Source organism: Sceloporus occidentalis, unplaced genomic scaffold, assembly GCF_023333645.1.
Source record: "Sceloporus occidentalis isolate IW3139 unplaced genomic scaffold, rSceOcc1.0.p SCAF_55, whole genome shotgun sequence".
NCBI classification, from domain to species: Eukaryota; Metazoa; Chordata; class Lepidosauria; order Squamata; family Phrynosomatidae; genus Sceloporus; species Sceloporus occidentalis.
The window spans coordinates 3,634,396-3,653,036 of record NW_028317035.1 but is presented as its reverse complement, the minus strand read 5'-3'; the positions used below and the strand labels follow the sequence as shown (position 1 = coordinate 3,653,036).

Genomic DNA, 18,641 nt, shown 5'->3' with positions numbered 1-18,641 from the left:
GTTCTTTCTTAAACCCATAATAGTATGTAAGACTCCTTTGATTATAGGGTGAGAATTTAGAAGATTTGTATTCCTATAATTATTAACCCAAAACAAATTATATAGGTTAATCTGTTCTCCACATAACTCTTCTAATTTTAACCACGTTGGTTCTTCTCTGTCCTTCCTATCCCATGCCATAAAGTGAGTGATCATGCATGCCTCGTGTAATGCTTTTAAGTCTGGACAAGCTAAACCTCCCCTCCTCCATGCTTTAGTTAGTATGTTTTTTTGATGTTCTTGGTTTCCTATTAAGCCATATGAAATCCATAACCATTTTTTGGAATTGTTGGATAAGTCTCAAATTCACTCTGAGTGGAATAGATCTAAAAAGAAAGAGTATCTTTGGGGTAATATATGTCTTAACGAGCTCTATCCTTCCAAGCAAAGATAGTTTGAAATTTCTCCAGGTCACCATACCTCCCTTGATTTTCCCAAGTAGATCGATGTAATTTACCTCAATCATATTTTGTATTTTAGGTGTAATCTTAATACCTAAATATTCCAGTGTGGTATTTAGCCAATTGAATTTGAATCTGGAGGATAGTTTTCCAATTTCCTGCCCCTCTAGACCTATAGTTAATATTTGAGTTTTGATTAAGTTTAATTTATAATTAGAGTAATTACTGTACGGATCATTAATCTGTAGCAATGCTTGAATAGAGGTAAGTGGGCTAGTCATCTGCATATAATGAAATTTTATATTCGTAATTGCCAACCATTATTCCCTTTATATCTCTAGATTGTCTGATCATTTCCGCCATGGTTCCAAAGACAGAATGTAGAGTAGTGGAGCTAATGGGCATCCCTGATATGTCCAGTTTTGAATATTAAATTGGTCTGATTCTAACATTAATCCCGTAACTTTTGCAGTTGGGTTTGAGTACAGGAGCATAGTATAATCCTTAAATCTGCCCTTAATGCCAAAGGTCTCTAGGACCTGATCTAAGAAGTCCCAATTTACCTGATCAAATGCCTTTTCTGCATCTAAGGCGAGGAGGGCTGTCCTGGTTTGACTGAGTTCTTGTAAATGTACCAGATTAAGAATTTTACGGATATTATTTGCAGCGTTTCTCCCCTGTACAAATCCCACTTCGTCGTTATGAATCAAACCATATATTTTTATATATGACTAGACACCCCAGGGTATTTCAAATGCTAGTATTTTAACTTCTTCCATGTACTAATTCTACCACCAGTCGTTGTCAAACTTTGTGGTAGTCCTTTTTTTGTGTTTTTTTTCACACACATTTTAATTCACTTATGAATTAACATAACCTTTCCTGGTAAGTTATATCCTCTAACATATCTATATCCTTCTGGAGATACGTCTGCAGTACTGTACACAATACTCCAAGTGAGGTCTCACCAGTGCATGAGCACTTGCCTCTTTCTACTGCTAATACCTCTCCCTATACAACCAAGGATTCTGCTAGCATTTCCTAGCCCTGCAGGTGGTTCTCAACCCAACTTGCCAAGAGTCCTAGTCCAGCAGGTGCCGTGAGCTGCCCTCTGGACCCGCTTCTCCAAGCCCAATTTCGGCACCTCTTCGGGTAACAGAACTTCCATGCTGTGACCACAAATAATGCGAAAACAAGAAAACAACAACATATACAATACATCTGGGTGGGTGGTCACCTGTCCAGGGAGGATCCAGGAGGGAAAAAGGTAGAACCCTGACCGCACCCCCTTTATGAACCCTTAAAACTTTAGATTTTATGTTATCTTTCACATATAAGGCCACCCCCTTTCTTGTCCTTTCTGTCTTTTGTATATAAAGAGTACCCTGGTATTGCTATGTTCTAGTCATTTTTCTCATTATACCACGTCTCAGTAACAGCCATTAAACCAACATTCTCAGTTGCCACTACTGTTACAAGTTCATGGATCTTATTCCCTAAATTGTGTCCATTTGTAGACATGACCTTTAGCTTGTCATTTAGCACAAGTGCTGCAACACTTTCTGTCCTGGTTTTAGAGGGCAAAATATTTGTTTCTCCCTATAATCTGTACAAACCAAGCCCCCAGGTCCACCCACCAGGTTACAAACCAAAGCACCTTCCCTTTCTATACTATCTAGCATGGTATTTATTCCCTCACCCCCATTCCTAGTTTTAAATCACCTCCAACTGTCTAGCCATTCTCTCCCCAAGCACATTGGACCCTCTTGCATTCAGGTTTAATCCATCAGAACTATACAGATCGTAGCCCAAAGCAAAATCAGCCAAGTGCTTTATCATCATGCTATGCCCCCAGTTTTTTGTGCAGTCGATATTGATGCAGAGGAGAGAGTGGGGCGCCAAGCAGTTGCTCAGGAATAAGTTTTCAGAAACCGCTCTGCGCCCCTCACTCTCCTCCGCGAGGCCTCTGTCTTGGTTGCGGTGCCGGCATTTCATGCTGAGCTCTCAGCAGTGAAGCAGCACGCACCGTGGCTGAGCAGCGAGACAGGGGGAGAGCTGGTAGAGAGTGAGAAGGGGAGAGAGGGGGTAGATAGAAGGGAGGGAGAGGAGGTAGATAGTGAGAAAAGGGAGATGAGGGGGTAGATGGTGAGCAAAAGGGGGACAGGGTAGATAGTGAGAAAGGAGGGTAGTAAGAATATTGAAATCAAATCAGAATGAGTGAGAGAATGAATGAATGTGTGGATGTATTATGTGAATGAGTGAGAGAATAAACGAATTGATGTGTGTATGAATTGTGTGAATGAGTGAGTGTGTGAATTAATGTGTTATGAATTGTGTGAACGAGTGAAATTATGAATTAATGTCTGTATGAATTGTGTGAATGAGTGAGAGAATAAATGAATTAATGTGTGTATTAATTATATGAATGAGTGAAAGTATGAATTAATGTGTAAAAAATTTGTGTGAAAGAGTGAGAGTATAAATGATTGTGTGAATGAAAGTGTGAATTAGTGAGTGACTGTAAAAGTGTTTATAATTGATTTGTGGAAAGGCAAAGATGGCACAAGCAGGGTGTTTATGGGACAAAGATGGCACAGGGCGGGCTGTTTGGGGACAAAGATGTCGTACAATGGGCTGTTTGGGGACAAAGTTAACTCATGCTGGGCTGTTTGGGCACGTCCTATGTGTGTAATTGGAAATTATTCTAGCCTTAGTGCCCGAATAATTATAATTTTAATAAAGACAGGAGGCGAGTATTTTAGATATCTTCCTTTACTACTCACCAACAGCAGCAAAGAAATAGTTAACGAATAAAGAGAAAACAACCAATAACACAGCATACAGAAGGCATATAAACCCTAGCCAATCCCTCCTCTTCCTCTTTCGACCGTTGAGAACCGGAGCCGAAGAACATCAGCCAACATCCAGCCACAGGAAACCGGAACCGAACCGGAACACCAAACAGGAAAACTGGAACAGGAGCCGAAGAACATCAGCCAACATCTGGCAACAGGAACCGGAACCGAACTGGAAACTCCAAACGGGAAACTGGAACCAGGATGAACGTCCTCACAGGCAAGCGCCAAAGCACCGTGACCAGGGGGAGCACCATCGCCATCTCAAGGAGATGCATTCAAGCTGAAAAGAGAAAAGAGAATGTAACAGGACCACATCCCAGTTTAGGTAAAGGGATGACAAAAACATAAGACATAGGTGGTCATCGCAGAAGACAAATCAGCATCTCAGACATGGACAAGAGCAAATCCAACAGAGCGTAATTACTCACCCGAGGAGCTAAACGCTGAAAAGGGAGGGAAGGGAGGGAAAATACTTGCCTCCTGTCTTTATTAAAATGATAATTATTCGGGCACCAAGGCTAGAATAGTTTCCAATTTTAAGGCAAGACAGGAGGCTTCCTATTTTGCAGTTTTAACGCCCGACACCAACACAGAAACCGCTGAGGACAAAGGGCGAAAGTAAAAGGTGTGAAAAGTGGAGGCACGAGACCAGCCCACAGAATATAGCTTAGGGCCCCACCGGCCCAAAGGGCACCCGAGGCCGCCGCACCCCTGACCGAGTGGGCCCCGAAGGAAGCCGCAACGCCAGCCAGAGAAAGGAGCCAGCGAACCCACTTGGCTACAGTGGGTGAAGACACCACCCGAAATGGCTTAACATAAGAAATGAGTAACTGAGTAGTGGCCAGGTAAGTACGCACACATCTGGCAACGCAAAGCTTAGGATCATCCGACAGGTAAGGATAAGAGACGGAGGTGGACAGAGACTTGGGTTTCCGGGTGCCCGGAGCCCAAGACTCCCTGAGCAGGGACTCAGCGACCTCCGATAAGCCTGTGACAGGTCGGGGTTCCCCGAGATCGTCCAAAGCACCAGAGTCAGTCGCCCCTCCAGGAGGAGCGGATGCACAAGAAGAGACGGGAAGGAGGGAAGGGCCAACGGATCCAGAATCGACATCTCCAGCAGAGCAGGGAACCAGGGCTGCGCGTGCCAGAGTGGGGTCACTAGGACCAAGGAGCCCCCGGCGCGCCGAAGATAATGGATGACCCTCGGGATGAGCACGAAGGGAGGAAAAGCATAGGCGCCGGACACCGGCCAAATCTGGGTGAAGGCGTCTGTCGCCAGAGCCTCCGGGTCCGGAAGCCAACCGAAGAAAGCAGTCAGCTGGCAGTTTGTCCGAGACGCAAAGAGGTCCAAATGAAGAGGCCCTCTGAGGTGAAGGATGTCCTGAAAGACCCGTGGGTGAAGCCTCCAATCGCTCGCATCCCTCCAGTGCCTCGAGAACCAGCCCGCTAACAGGTTCTCCGAACCCGGGAGGTATTCCGCCTGCAAGGTGATGTTGCGAGCCAGACAAAAATCGAAGATGTCCTTCATTAGCTCTGTGAGGAGTTTGGATCGAGTGCCCCCTAGACGTTTGATGTACCTCACCGCCGAGACGTTGTCCATACGGAGGAGTAGACAGCAATCCGACTGGTCCTTCGCCAGACTGCGGATGGCGAACGATCCCGCAATCAGCTCCAGACAGTTGATGTGTAGGGAGCGATCCTCCAGCGACCATTGGCCACCCCTCGCGTCGGTGAGAGAGGCTGCGCCCCAACCCAGCAAGCTGGCGTCGGATTCCAGGACGAAGTCTGGTTGAGAACCGAAGATGGCACGGCCGTTCCAGGCCTCCATGTGGCAAGGCCACTGTCACGGTGCTGGCTAGTCCGACCGACTACCTCCGCTGTCTTGTGCTCCCTTAGCCTGGGACACCACACTTTCCCCGGTTCCCAGTCACTAGCCGAAACTCAGTGTAGGGTATAACATTCAGAACCTTTATTGTACACAGGCACAGGTATATATATCCATATAAACACATCAACACACAGAATGAGACGTCTGAGTAACATAACCGCCCCCTTTAGCTGGGGGATTCAGGTCTCCTAGGAACAATAGGGGAGATAACGGGATTAGCCTCTGATATCTTCCACCGATAGTCAGGCAGGAGCCCTGGCTGGGCACCCTGTGGAGATAATCCTGTCTGGTACACATAGTGGGGCAGGAGGCTATTCTAGCTGCCCAGCAGTTCCAAAAGTAAAACCTGTATGTCCTGGTACTGGGCCTGGCGGTGTGGGGGTAAACATAGAAACTGGGTTCCAGGGGAACTGGTGGTTGGGCTGTATAATATCCACAGCGGTGTGCCTGAAGGGACGAGTCCGTCACAGCCACCAACCCAACTCCTGACGAACCTCCTGCGTGAGATGAACCGGCTGGTCGTAAGAAGGGAGTGAGCGGAAGTGTTGAGCCTTGAGGCGCTGGAGAGGCCGGTAGTGCAGAGGACCCGGAAAAATGGCTTGAATGGACGCCGCGAGGAGTCCTACCACACGCGCCAGCATGCGAAGCGAACAAACATTCTTCCGCAGGAGGGAACGAATCTCCTTCCAAATAGCCACGATCTTGGACCTCGGTAGACGTAACATAGCCTTCGAGTCTATTTCGAACCCCAAGAACTGAATTCGTTGGCGTGAGGACAACTTGAACTTGAGCATGTTGACGACGAAACCAGCTGATGTAACGTCTCCACCACAAAATCTGTCTGGCCCTGGAGGAGATCCCGACACCTGGAAAAGAGAAGAATGTCGTACAGGTAAATGATACACCTTATCCCCCGAGAGAGAAAGAAAGCCATAACCGGCTTGAGGAGCTTCGTGAAGCACCAAGGGGCTGAACTGAGGCCGAACGGGAGGGATTTGAACTGCCAAATTTGCTTGCCCCAGCGGAACTGAAGGAACCGCCTGTGGTCTGGGTGAATAGGGACGGCAAGATAAGCATCCTTGAGGTCCAGTTTGGTGAACCAGTCCCCTTCGGACATAAGGTCCCGCAGAAGGTGGATACCCTCCATCTTGAAGTGGCAACAGACTACAAACGCGTTCAGGGACCGAAGGCTTATCACCGGGCGAAACTCCCCGGAACGTTTCCGGACTAGAAAGATGGAGCTGACAAAGGAGATTGAACCTCTTACCCGTTGGGTAGCTCCTTTGAGCCGTAATGCCTGGAGTTCTGACTCTACCAACTGCTGGTCGGCGACAGACCGGGACACCGGAGGAGGAACCCGTACCTGGTGAGGAGGGGAGACAAAGTCTATCTGATAACCACGTACCGTGCGGAGGATCCAAGGGTCTGACGTAATCCGCAACCAGTTGTGGAAAAAAAGGGAGATCCTGTCAGCCACCTGTGGAGGGAAAGAGAGACAGGAAACATCTTGACTTACCAAAACCGGAGCGTCCTCTGGGGAAACCGGTGGAACCTCTGCCCCTGCTTCCTCTTCTCGATGGGAAAGACTGCTGGTGGAAGGAACCTCGGTAGAATGGCTGGGCTTGCTGAAAATTTCTGGAGCCATGGTACGAAGAGCGGCTGGCGACCCATCCCCCCGGGGTCGTCCAGCCCCGGCGGAAAAACGAGGTCTGGCCTGGAATACTTGCCTCATGGGGAGCTTGCCTTTGTTCCACGAGGTCGTAAGGGAGACGTGATGATTAAGTTCCTTCACAAAGGCGTCTCCAAAAAGCAATCCGTTGGCAGCCGCTCCTAAATCTTTGGAGCCCAGTTCCGCCAACCAAGAGTCCATGCGCAGAAGGGCCACTTTACGCCGCTCTGTGGCAATAGCGATGTTGGCGTTGCCCAGGAGGCAAACTGTCCGGAGGGTCCAATCCTGGATAAGTTTGGGGTCCAGGGGAGAAGCCTGGAGGAACGCTGTCGGCCAGAGATAGAATCTGGGTTACAGGACCCACCAAATCCAGGAGTTTATCCTGGGCAGATTAAAGGCCTTGCTCCAGGCCCTTTCTAGGGTCACGCTTGTTTGCGGACAGCAGGGCGACCACGTTGGGGTCAAATTCTGGAGTGAGCGCCACTATGTCATGGATACAAGGGCGAGAACACTTTGCCCGGAGCTTATTGCGCACTTCCTTATGCAAAGGCTTGCGTAGCCACTTATGGAGGTATAAGCCTATGTGCTCCGGGGGGGCCCATTCAGTGGCCCTGCGGTGCCGCATGGTGGTGGGGTCAAATAATGAAGTGCCTGATGGGTCTAAGACTGGGAGGTCAGTAGAGGCAGAGGCAGAATGGGGGGTGACAGAGGGGCCCTCGGAATGATGGGGTTCAGCATGGTGGGGCTCATCCACCAGACACGGATGTAGCGTGAGTCCATAGTCCTGGATGAGGCAAGGTTGATAGATGCCTCAGAGTTATCTGAACCGCCTGCCTGCCATTCATCCAGAATAGAAAGAGGGAGTTGGAAACACTCCTCATCCGCAGCCAGGTAGCGCCCAGAGAGTTGGGGGGTAGCGGAAGTTTAAGGGCGTTTGGCAGGAGCCTTGCCCTTGCCCGCAGAGGCGCTGTTGCCCTTCCAGGGGCGTTTGGAGTTTCAAGCATCCTCCTCAGACTTCCCAGAGTCTGAATCACAGGGAATATCGACAGGGGCCGCCAGGGCTGGAGGCTGAGACTGGGGAGGCTGGGGCATGGAGGCCGACATCTTAGAGATGAAGGATTCGACCGAGGCGGAAAATTTAGATTCCAGCCATGCCATAAAGGCATCCTGGCTAGGGGCGCTGTCCTGGGACATAATAAAACTAAACGAAAGCAGGCAATATAAAAGGAGTCTCAGCAAGGGGACTGCAGCACAAACAGGGACTCAGACTGTATAAGTATAGGACAGGGGCTCAGCCTGCCAGAAGCCAGTAGTGATAAAGGCTCCAATAGTATGAGAGGCACACAGCAGAGGGCTCACCTCAAAAGCAGGGACTCAGCCTGACCTTAAATATTTGAAAATCAGCAAGAGAATGGAGAGATCCGATGAGAAATGTGTAGAATAGTCAGAAGCTCTGAGCACACGAATCAAAATGGCGGTGAAATCCCGAAAACGCGAGATTTCGGTGCCCCAACCAAGATGGCCGCCGCTAGCAGAGCGTATGCTAACGGACAAGAACCAAGATGGCCACCGCGAGGTAAGACACAAAACCAAGATGGCCGTCTCGCGGCAACGAAGGGAGTAAAACTTCCGCAAAATGCGAGAGAATGCCAGAAATAAAAATGGCCGCCGGCAAGAGAAAAGCCGGCAACCAGAGAACTGGAGACGACCGCAGACCCGGAGGAAAATAGGTACGGGAAGCGGACAAACGGGCGAGAAGCAATGAAGGGGAGGGGAAGGGAAAATGGGACAGGGTAAAACGGGACCCCGGGAAGAAACGAGCCCAGAGAAAGGGCAACACAAAGGGCAGCAATGCCGGAGGCAAATAAATAAATAAACTGAAATCAAAATACAGTAAATAAACAGGTATCTACAGAAGACAACAGTGAAAATGTAAATAAAATGTATATAATAAAGAAATACTGCAGTAGATATATATATATATATTTATATATATATATATATATATATATATATATATATATATATATATAAATATATGAACAAAAGCATTGAATATGGAGAAAATCTGACCTGTAGCTACAGTGAGCAGCAAAGAAAGAGGAAGAGGAGGGACTGGCTAGGGTTTATATACCTTCTGTATGCTGTGTTATTGGTTGTTTTCTCTTTATTCGTTAACTTTGCTGCTGTTGGTGAGTAGTAAAGGAAGATATGCAAAATAGGAAGCCTCCTGTCTTGTCTTAAAATTTGGGTGCTGGTCAGGTTCTATGTGGGCAGTGTGGATGCCAGGGCTGGCCTTTGGGGTGTGCAACCTGTGATCTATGCCTGTAATTTAGGGAGTTTTATCTACACCATAATGTGAATTCCAATTGATCTCTACATGCAAATATATAAATATTATTATATATTGGAAGCAGGGGCTAATATTATAGAATAAAAAAAACCTGCCAGTTCAGCTGTTATTTTGAAATTACCATATTTTCCGGCATATAAAACGACTTTTTAATCCGTGAAAATCTTCTCAAACGTCTTATACGCTGGGTACTGAAACTTACCGAGCAGGAGAATCATGATTCCCCACGAAGCCACGTATCTCTAGGGGAGGGGCAAGCGGAGAAGCCGCCTCCCCTGGGCCGGTCTTCAGGGCCACGCCGTGGTAGGTGCAAGATCGTAATCTCCCCAACTAGCTCTGATCAGCGGGCGCCCGATGAGCAGGGCTGGTTGGGGAGATCGTGACCTCCCTCTAACTAGCCCAACATTAGGGAGCTCGAGGTCTGGCACTTCAGACGTCGGCTTCCATGCTCCTTAATCACTACGCGCCGGCTATTGATGCCGAGTGCGGGGATGAGGTCATATCCTGGAGCTCGGCATCAACTGCCGGCGCGTAGTGATGAGGGAGCAGTAAAGCAGAGGTCTGAAATGACAGACCAAACGCTCCCCCAACTGGATGGAAGATAAAAGATGAGAAAGGTAAGAGATGGGGAGAAAGGGGTGTAAGTGCAGTGTATGTGTATATATGTATGTGTATGGTCAGTGTATGTGTATGGTCAGGTGTGTGTAAGAGCAGTGTAGGTATTTGTGTGTTTGTAAACTGGTATGTGTGTATATATATATATATATATATATATATATATATATATACATATATATATATATGTGTGTGTAAAGGCAGGGGTATGTGATGAGGGCAGTGTATAAATGTGTATGTATGGACAGACGTATGTTAGTATGTGTAGATATATATATATATATGTGTGTGTGTGTGTGTAAGGGCAGTGTATGTGTGTATATGTCTGTGTATGGGCAGTGTATGTGTATATGTGTGTTTGTAAGCTGGTGTGTACGTTTATATGTGTGTAAAGGAAGGGTTGTGTGAGGGCAGTGTATGTCTATACATGTGTGTGTGGACAGGCATATGTTAGGGAGAGCTGACCCACCCAATCCAAGCAGGCTTTGTATCCAACAACCAGCCAATCACCGGTAAGGTAGATCGCTTGCCGTGATTGGCTGGTTGTTGTATACTGGGTAGAGGGGTAGTCTTATACAGCGAGTATAGCCCAAACTCTGTATTTTAACTGGAAAAGTCGGGGGTCGTCTTATACGCCCAGTCGCCTTATACGTCGGAAAATACGGTATATTTCTTCAAAGTCACAGCCTTTACTTCAAAGAGATAAGTACATATTATGTAGTTAAAAATGAATGTCTAATGCATATATATATATATATATATATATATATATATATATACCATATTGGCCCGAATATAGGCCGCACTTTTTCCGCCACTTCACGGGGAACTCTGATCTCTGACAGCCGGGAAAGGTCTGCGCGATGGACGCAGACAACCCCCGCTGCTAACCGCACCTCCTCTCGGCTGCAGCGGAAGTTGTGTATGCGATTCGCGTAGAGCTCCACACGCTGCCCGGTGCTTAGTCCGAAGTACCGGTAAGTGTGTGTGTGTGGGGGGGGAGACGCTAGGATCCAGGTCCCCTGCATCGCTGCGGGGGATCTGGATCTTAGTCTCATAGTCAGACCTAGTTGAGGTCTGATTATAAGACGACCCCGATTATAAGATGTCTTATAATCAAGCAAATACGGTATATAATACAGTATTAAATGTATTTTATGTGTATGTGACGGTGTGTATATGAGAATCAGTGTTTATATGAGATATATATATACAAAATGTATTTATGTGTATATGTGAAACAGTGTATTTATATATATATATATATATATATATATATATATTATACACCTGTGTATGTAATCTCATAAACTTCATAGTGTGTCCCAGAAATAAAATGTGGTCACCCTATCTGTAGATAATTTGTTAGGTCCTGAGTTGGGACATCCTCTGGGATACCTTGAAGACAAATATTCATAGCAAGATGAATAGCAAGATGATAAAGTATTAAATTATGCTTGAGATTAAAATGTCAGGATAATATGGCAACTCATAGTGCTTCCAAGATAGCGCCAAGCAAAAAACTAAAAAACTTATCCACTCTTAGTTGCTTCAAAGCTTTATTGTGAATAAAGTGTGTTCAGTGTGAAAGAAAAATCAAGCTGTCAGAAATCTAACATGTTTCATCCTCTACAAAAGCTCCAGGTATGGGATAAGTGGTACTGGGTATACACATACCGAGTATTTGAGGGCAACAACTTTCAGCATGACCCACCAAGTTGCCTAGACCAACTGGGGATAAGTCGGCAAATATGTATTTCCTCCCCGGGAAAAGCTAAAGTCCTTAGGACACCAGCCTGTACAAACACCTAAAACAGGGACATGGGGAGAGTTGATTTGGAAGATCAAAGTTTGCAGCTATACGTTATCATGAGGTAGACTAAAGCATGGTAAAGCGTTTTTGGATTTTTAAAAGCCACCAAAAAATCCCCACATTTTTACAGTTTCAGGTGGAGGTATTTAGAAACATTTTAGCGCAAGATGATCCTGGCCCTTCAGTATCCAGGAAATATGTACCATATCATTATGTATATGGTACAGTTATTTACATAAATTATTACAGAATTGTGACATCACATTGAGAAACCTGGCATGGCAAGATGCATATTGTTCTGCTTCCACCATGGTAATGTTTTAATTTTTGCTTACATTTTCAGCTTACAATATGCTTGATAAAATTACCACTATGTACCCTTCGTGACAAAGGCTGTTTTAACATTACTGCGATGCTCATGTTTAGCTGTAATTTTCTTCTCTCGTTTACTGAACCCAGACGAGAGGGTTTCCTAATTTTTTAGATGTCATTGTTTTGATTGTATCATATCATTTACCAAAAAATATGGTGTAAAACTGAGAAACTGACTTTTACTTGAATAATCTTTTACTCATCTATAAAAGCTAATCCAAAAATTTGCTAAATAGATTTTGCTGTTTGTCCTGGATTTAGAAATACCCAAAGTTTTTATATTTTTTTTGCTTTTTTCTGCACGTTATGGGGCAATAAGTACAAGTAGCGTTTTGCTATTTTTTTTTAAACCATTTTTTCCAAATCTGGTAATTCGTCCCCATGTACCATATATTTTTGAAGACTAGACACCCCAGGGTATTTCAAATGTTAGTATTATAACTCTTTACATGCACTAATTCTACCAGCATGTATGAATTTATAGCTTCTGGTATATATCACTGTCAGACAACACACCCTGTGTTAAGCAACATCCCTTGAGTACAGTGATACCACCCATGCATGGGTTTGTCTGATTGTTTGGGGGCAAAATGGCCACATTTGTGGCATGCACATTTTTCAATCTTGAACTTTGATATTTGGTGATCCTGTGCCTATGCCCTATTTAGTACATCTTTGAGCCCAGCCAATTCAGTGTGCCCTATAAAACCATATATTTTTGAAAACTAGACACCCCAGGGTATTTGAAATGCAGTTTTTTTTTTTTGTAAAACAATTTATTCAAAGAGGAAATTGTACATGTGACGTACAGAAAAAAGAAAAAGGGCAAACCAAAATATAGCATACAAACTCAGTAAGCATGTAACAGTATCATATACACGGTACAAGTCGTCAGTAAGTAAGATACAGTCAAAACATGTACAAGAATGGCATAAAAGGATCTACCACAGAAGGCAAATAATACAACCCAGACATTATATAGGTAGCATCAGCATATAAGGTGTGAAAAGTACAGGCGTAAGAAAATTGTGACATGAATTGCAGCAATACATTAAGACTCTACCCCAGCCATAGCCAGAGCAGGTCAGAACACTGGGATTGGAGAGGACCAGCGTTTGGAGGCAAAACCAACCAGTGGAGTGAAACGTGTTGAAGAAAGATAGTTTAATGGAATCATCCATAACAGCAATAAAGGAAGACCATTTTCGGAAGAAGGATTTAGCCTTAACTTGCCTATGCATGGCGGCGCTTACTTGGAAACTGTTTCCAGGTAAGGGTACAAGAAGTAGCGGGGCAAAGAAAATCAGTAACAAGGCGACCCCTCAATCTCCAGTTTTATGAAAATGGGAGCAGATTCCCAAACGTCTCTGTACCTGGGTCCACGCCCTGTATCTGTGGTACAAAAGAGGATTTGAACATCAGACGGCCACAGGTGCTTAGGTAGATGTAGAAGGGAGATCAACCGAATATCGGGAGAAAGTTGGGACTCACCCAGTGGCAGCAAAACGATCGTGGTCCAAAACCCAATCTACCGTGTATCTATAATTGGCCGCTAAATTATAATCAGGTAAATGGGGGAGATTCAAGCCTCCGTTAGGTAGTAATTTTACTAGTGCAATCCGAGACCGTTTACCGCCCCACAGGAAACTTTGGAGAGACCGATTGTGAGCATGTACATCAGCCTGTAGCAGAGTGATCGGAAACATATGAGTAGGATAGAGAAGCTTAGGGAACGCAGCCATTTTATACAAGTGACATCTACCCGTGAAGGAAAGTGGAAATTTAGCCCAGGATTTAAATAAACTGTCGATTTGCTGGAAAAGGGGAGGGAAATTCAACTTATACAGCTGAGAAAGGGAAGACGGGATCCAAAGACCAAGATACCTGAGACGGAGAGGGAGTCCAGTGAAAAAGGAATCGACTAATTCTCTAACCAGCCTTTGTCAAAGTTTGCAGTAGTATTTTTTGTGTGTATTTTTCCCACACATGTTGTACTTTAGGTATGAATTTACAGGTCCTGGTATATGTCACTATCACACAACACCCCAATATGTGTTCAGCAACATCTCCTGAGTACAGTGATACTGGCCAATTGTCGGGTTGTTTGGGGGCTGAAAGGCCATATTTGGGACGTGTGCATTTTTAAGTAGACATATGGTCATCCTTCCCCATGTGTAAATTAGGACATTGATGAACCCAGCCAATGCAATTTACCCCATCAAATCATACATTCTTTAAACGTAGACACCCCATGGGGATTTGACATGCCAGTATTTTAGCTCTTTCCATGCCAGAAGTGTTTTAAGATAAAGCGCTAATTTTAGGACTTTTAGGACTCTTACTTACTGGGGGGGGGCTTTTTTTTTTTTTTTGGAACTGGACATCAGTGGAAAATTATTTTAGCATTTTTTTATTTTACCTATTTTTATTTTATTTTTTATTATATATATTTTTTTGTTTTCATTTATTTTACTAATCACATATTGATTGAAGCTAGGCTTGCATGATTGAATTCAGTACCTGTATTCAACCTGCAAGTAGAGCCAGAGTTCTCAAGAGGGTCAAGAATCAAGAAGATTTTTGAAAGGACACGCCACCATCTTGCGGGTGGCAAAATCACTGCGGTGGAAGTTCGGTGTTGCTGAATGCATCGCTATGGAGGCATTTCAGCGACACCATTAAAATTTAGGAGGTGATCGTTGAGTGTATGGCGGATGTTGACGCCCCGAGGAGGTGCCAGACTTGGCCCCTGATGCTGATCTCAGTGTTGCTGAAAGCCTTGACATTACAACAACACCGTTTGGGTGCAGAAAGTGAACGTAGATCACTTTCTTCACCCTTCAAAGCCATGACGATCGTCAATTATCATTAAGGGGTTAATTTAGGAAAAAATAAAAAGCCTGAATATAAGACTACACTACAGGAAAATGTTTTACTAGTAAATAAAATACTTCACATAAAAAATATTATTATTTGCCAACCTGCACTTCAGTGATGCACATCTGCCCCTTTTGCATTTGCTCTGAAAAAACCTTGTCTTATATTCAAACAAATATTATATATGTATTAGATTTGCTAAGGGTGTAAAAAAGGTTAACATTGTTTGAGGGAAACTATGGGAGAAACGTTATGGTTTGGGTTTTTTCTTTAACTTGTCTGAAAAACAAAATTATATTTGTTTCAATAGGTGTAAACTGATTATAAGATTGTCACCTTTCACTTTAGCAAAATTCGGAAAATTGTCCTTGCTTCCCACAGGAAAATAATGCCCCGACCACCAGAGTTTATTATGGATAGAAATATGAATTCTGCTTATCTATGACACCATTTTCATTGTTTAACACTAGAACTGACTTTCCAGTTATTTCCAGTTGCCTTCCTGTTGTGTAGCTCTGTAACCACGTTTTGATGATCAGAAAGACATTAACTGTAAAGCAGCAAACAAAACGACAGCTATACAAACCAGCTAAATTAAAAAAGATTATAAGCATTTAAGGAACTACCCCAAGAATAAAGTATGAATCATAAATCTGAATAGTAACTACAAGTTTTGGTTTTGTTTGTTTATTTGGCCGTATAGGGAAATACCTTACACTGTCACTAGAGTTTTTAACCTTTCCGATTTCCTGGTGACAAACATAGTTATTAGGTGCTTATATTCAAAATCCACCCTTGAAGATGGGAGTTTATAGGGTTTTACCTGTTATTAATTAATAAGACAAGCGATGTGAAAAATCACCTGTTTATCTTTAGGTCTGAACAGCTAAATTTTGACAGCCATTTGATTAATCATCCCACACGACCGGAAAGTTTGAGCACACTTTGCTCCAGCTTGAACACCTCTACCTTTGACAATCAAAGGTCTTGAACTCAAGAGAACGATGACTCTCCTAGCTTAAAATACAATATAATTTTTCATACAGCGTTTATGTATTAACTCGTTAAATTATGAAAACTTGGATTTATTCCCTACTTAGGATAACAATATAAATATATATCATATGGGCAAAAGTTTTGGGACATCTGACCATAACACTAACAGGGGCAGGAAGCAGTATACATATTATTAGCCTTAAGTGTAAAAAGTGTGTATATTATTTAGTGGAAGTGGCTGCTTAAATGGTTCACTGTTCATGTTTTATTCCTGAATTTTGTACAGCAATTTACCATCAGATGCCCTTGTGGAGAACATGACTGCTTAGCCCTAGAGACCGCTACCAGATCCAACCCCTTATACCCACACCCAGTAATAACAAAAAGAGCTGTTAATGTGAGTAAGGGAGTTGGCCACAGCTTTATTAACACATGCCAGCATAACAATATGTAACAAACCTAACCTTATAACAACCCGCCAGCTGCTAGCCATTAAGCCTAGCAGGCGGTTCAACACACACATAAACCAAGAGTTCTAGCCCAGCGGGTGCCATCAGCCGCCCACTGGACTCGCCTCCCCAAGCCCATAGGGGCGCAGCCTCGACTTCTCACCATTCCAAGCGCTGGCCAGAGGTGGGTATTCTTCCGCAGCTGTGACTACAAAAGAAAGAACAAGCAGCAACACCAGAAATATGACATAAATGGGGAGGAAGGGTGGGATAGGTGAGCCTGTCCTTAGGATCCAGGCGGGAAAAAGTTAGGAGTACCCTTGCCATCACCTTTTAAACCCTCGCCCGCAACATTGTTGCACCCTCCTAGCCAATGGTGACCCTGCAATTAACCCTATACTGCGGCCTAGGCCAGCAGTCATATTCCCCCTTTCCTAAAGTTCCAGGGGGCTCCTTTCTAATCAGGTAGAATTTAAGGAAGAATTCTATGAGGTTTCTCATAAAAATCTATGATTTTCTTTTTTTATTGATATTTAACCATTTGAGTTGGCTGTATATATTCTTATAGAATCTGTCCACCTGTTCTGCTGAATTTAATACTTTCACAATCAGAACTAATAAAATGACAGATCTGCTAAGTTGAGAGAGCGAGTAGTGTAAAAGCATCTTTAATGTTCTAAGTACTACACATTTTTAAAACAGCGTCCTTTGTTACTTGAAATAATATCAAATGGAATTAGAAAGAGGCAACTGTATATTTAGGGCAAGTGTGCCTATAAAGATATTTTTTTTTTTTTGTAAAGTAATTTTTATTTTGTCAATAGAAAAGATGACTTCCAGAAAAACGCAAATACAGACAAAACACGACATTGTGAGTACAGTGTACATAGCAGGACAACTCAGATAATCACATTGCAGGGGATGATGTAAATAGGCTGTACCACAATAATAGACCTGTGCAATGATGCCCAAGTGACGAGGGCCCATAAAGGCGCACATTGAGCGCTCATAATGCCAGCTCTGGTGAGTCTGGAGCAGGTGTAAGCATCGAAAATCATCTCCAGAAAGAAATACATAGAAAAGAAGAGAGATAAAGCCAGGAACCCAAAGAGAAGGACTGAAAAAAAGGAGAGGGGGAGAGAAGAGAAGAAAGAAAAAAAAAAAAAAAAAAAAAAAAAAGGGGGGAAGGAGACAGAACTCAGCCAGAAACCTCAGAGCCTCAGCTAGCCGAACAACAGGCAGAAGCCATAGGTCAGATCCACGAAACTGTTGCAGGTGACATCCCAAATTTCTCCATCCACGGGCCCCAGGTGAGAAGAAAAACATGGGACTTGTCATGCAGGTAAGCCGTGATTTTCTCCATCTTCAGCATATGCCAAATTTTAGCTTCAACGACGTGCAGCTCAGGAGTGCCCGATTTCCACACTTGGGCAATAGCAAGACGGACCGCCGTGCAGACTCGAAATATAAGACGATGTGCCGGTTTAGACAGAGTATCCGAGGGATAGCATCTACAGAGAAGAGCCGACCAAGGCTCGGGTTATAAAGATATTTTTAAATAAAACATTTCCATCAGAAGCTTGAGATTCATTCAATATATTCTTCCATGAAATAACACTACAGGGCTTATTCACTTAACTTGGGGATGCAGATGGGTAGAGGCATAACGTTTCATGTGATAACCGTATATGCATTATAGGCCAACAGCCACAACTTACTCTTGACTGAATTTATCCTGGATGATGAACGGATAAACCTTTGAATTCATTTTTCTAATTTAACTATTAATTATCTATGCCAAACTGTTGCAGGATAAACTTAACACAATTAGCCCTGGTTAATGAGGAATGCATCTACTTTCAAGTGCATTAATCCAATCAATTAAGAATGTACTGTATATGGGTTGTTGATGTCGACATTGAAATGACATAGAATGACCTTGATTGATTTATGAAAAAATTACCAGGTACTTGACATTGTACACCATACTACATTCATGTCTTCCTCTTGTTTATTATAATGTGTGATTCTCTTTTCTCCCACATATTTGTATTGTGTACATTGACTTTATGTGCTTTTCCATTGAACATTGTACTTTAGTACCTTTTGCCTTTTATGGGTACATAATTTTCTTGTTGTGTTATGCTCTTACCGTTTTTTCCGCAATGAACTCTTTAATAAAAAAATAACTAGATATAGTTATCTGGCTGTTGACAAACTGAAAATTAATTAATTAATTAAACATTTTTTTCAGGTTTTTTTTCAGACGCCACTCTTAAAGCAGTTGATGGGTTGAACATTCTGCTTAACT

At 43.7% G+C, this 18,641-nt stretch overlaps 1 protein-coding gene across 1 annotated transcript in view; it reads right to left on the bottom strand.

Moving 5' to 3' along the window:
• Nucleotides 1-7,851: 7,851 nt before the first annotated feature.
• Nucleotides 7,852-18,641, bottom strand: part of LOC149287940 (polymeric immunoglobulin receptor-like) — an 82,245-nt gene continuing 71,455 nt past the window's right edge. The window contains exon 10 of the mRNA XM_089492289.1: nt 7,852-8,040. Coding sequence (XP_089348415.1) covers nt 7,852-8,040 — 189 coding nt within the window. The remainder of the gene's footprint in view (nt 8,041-18,641) is intronic.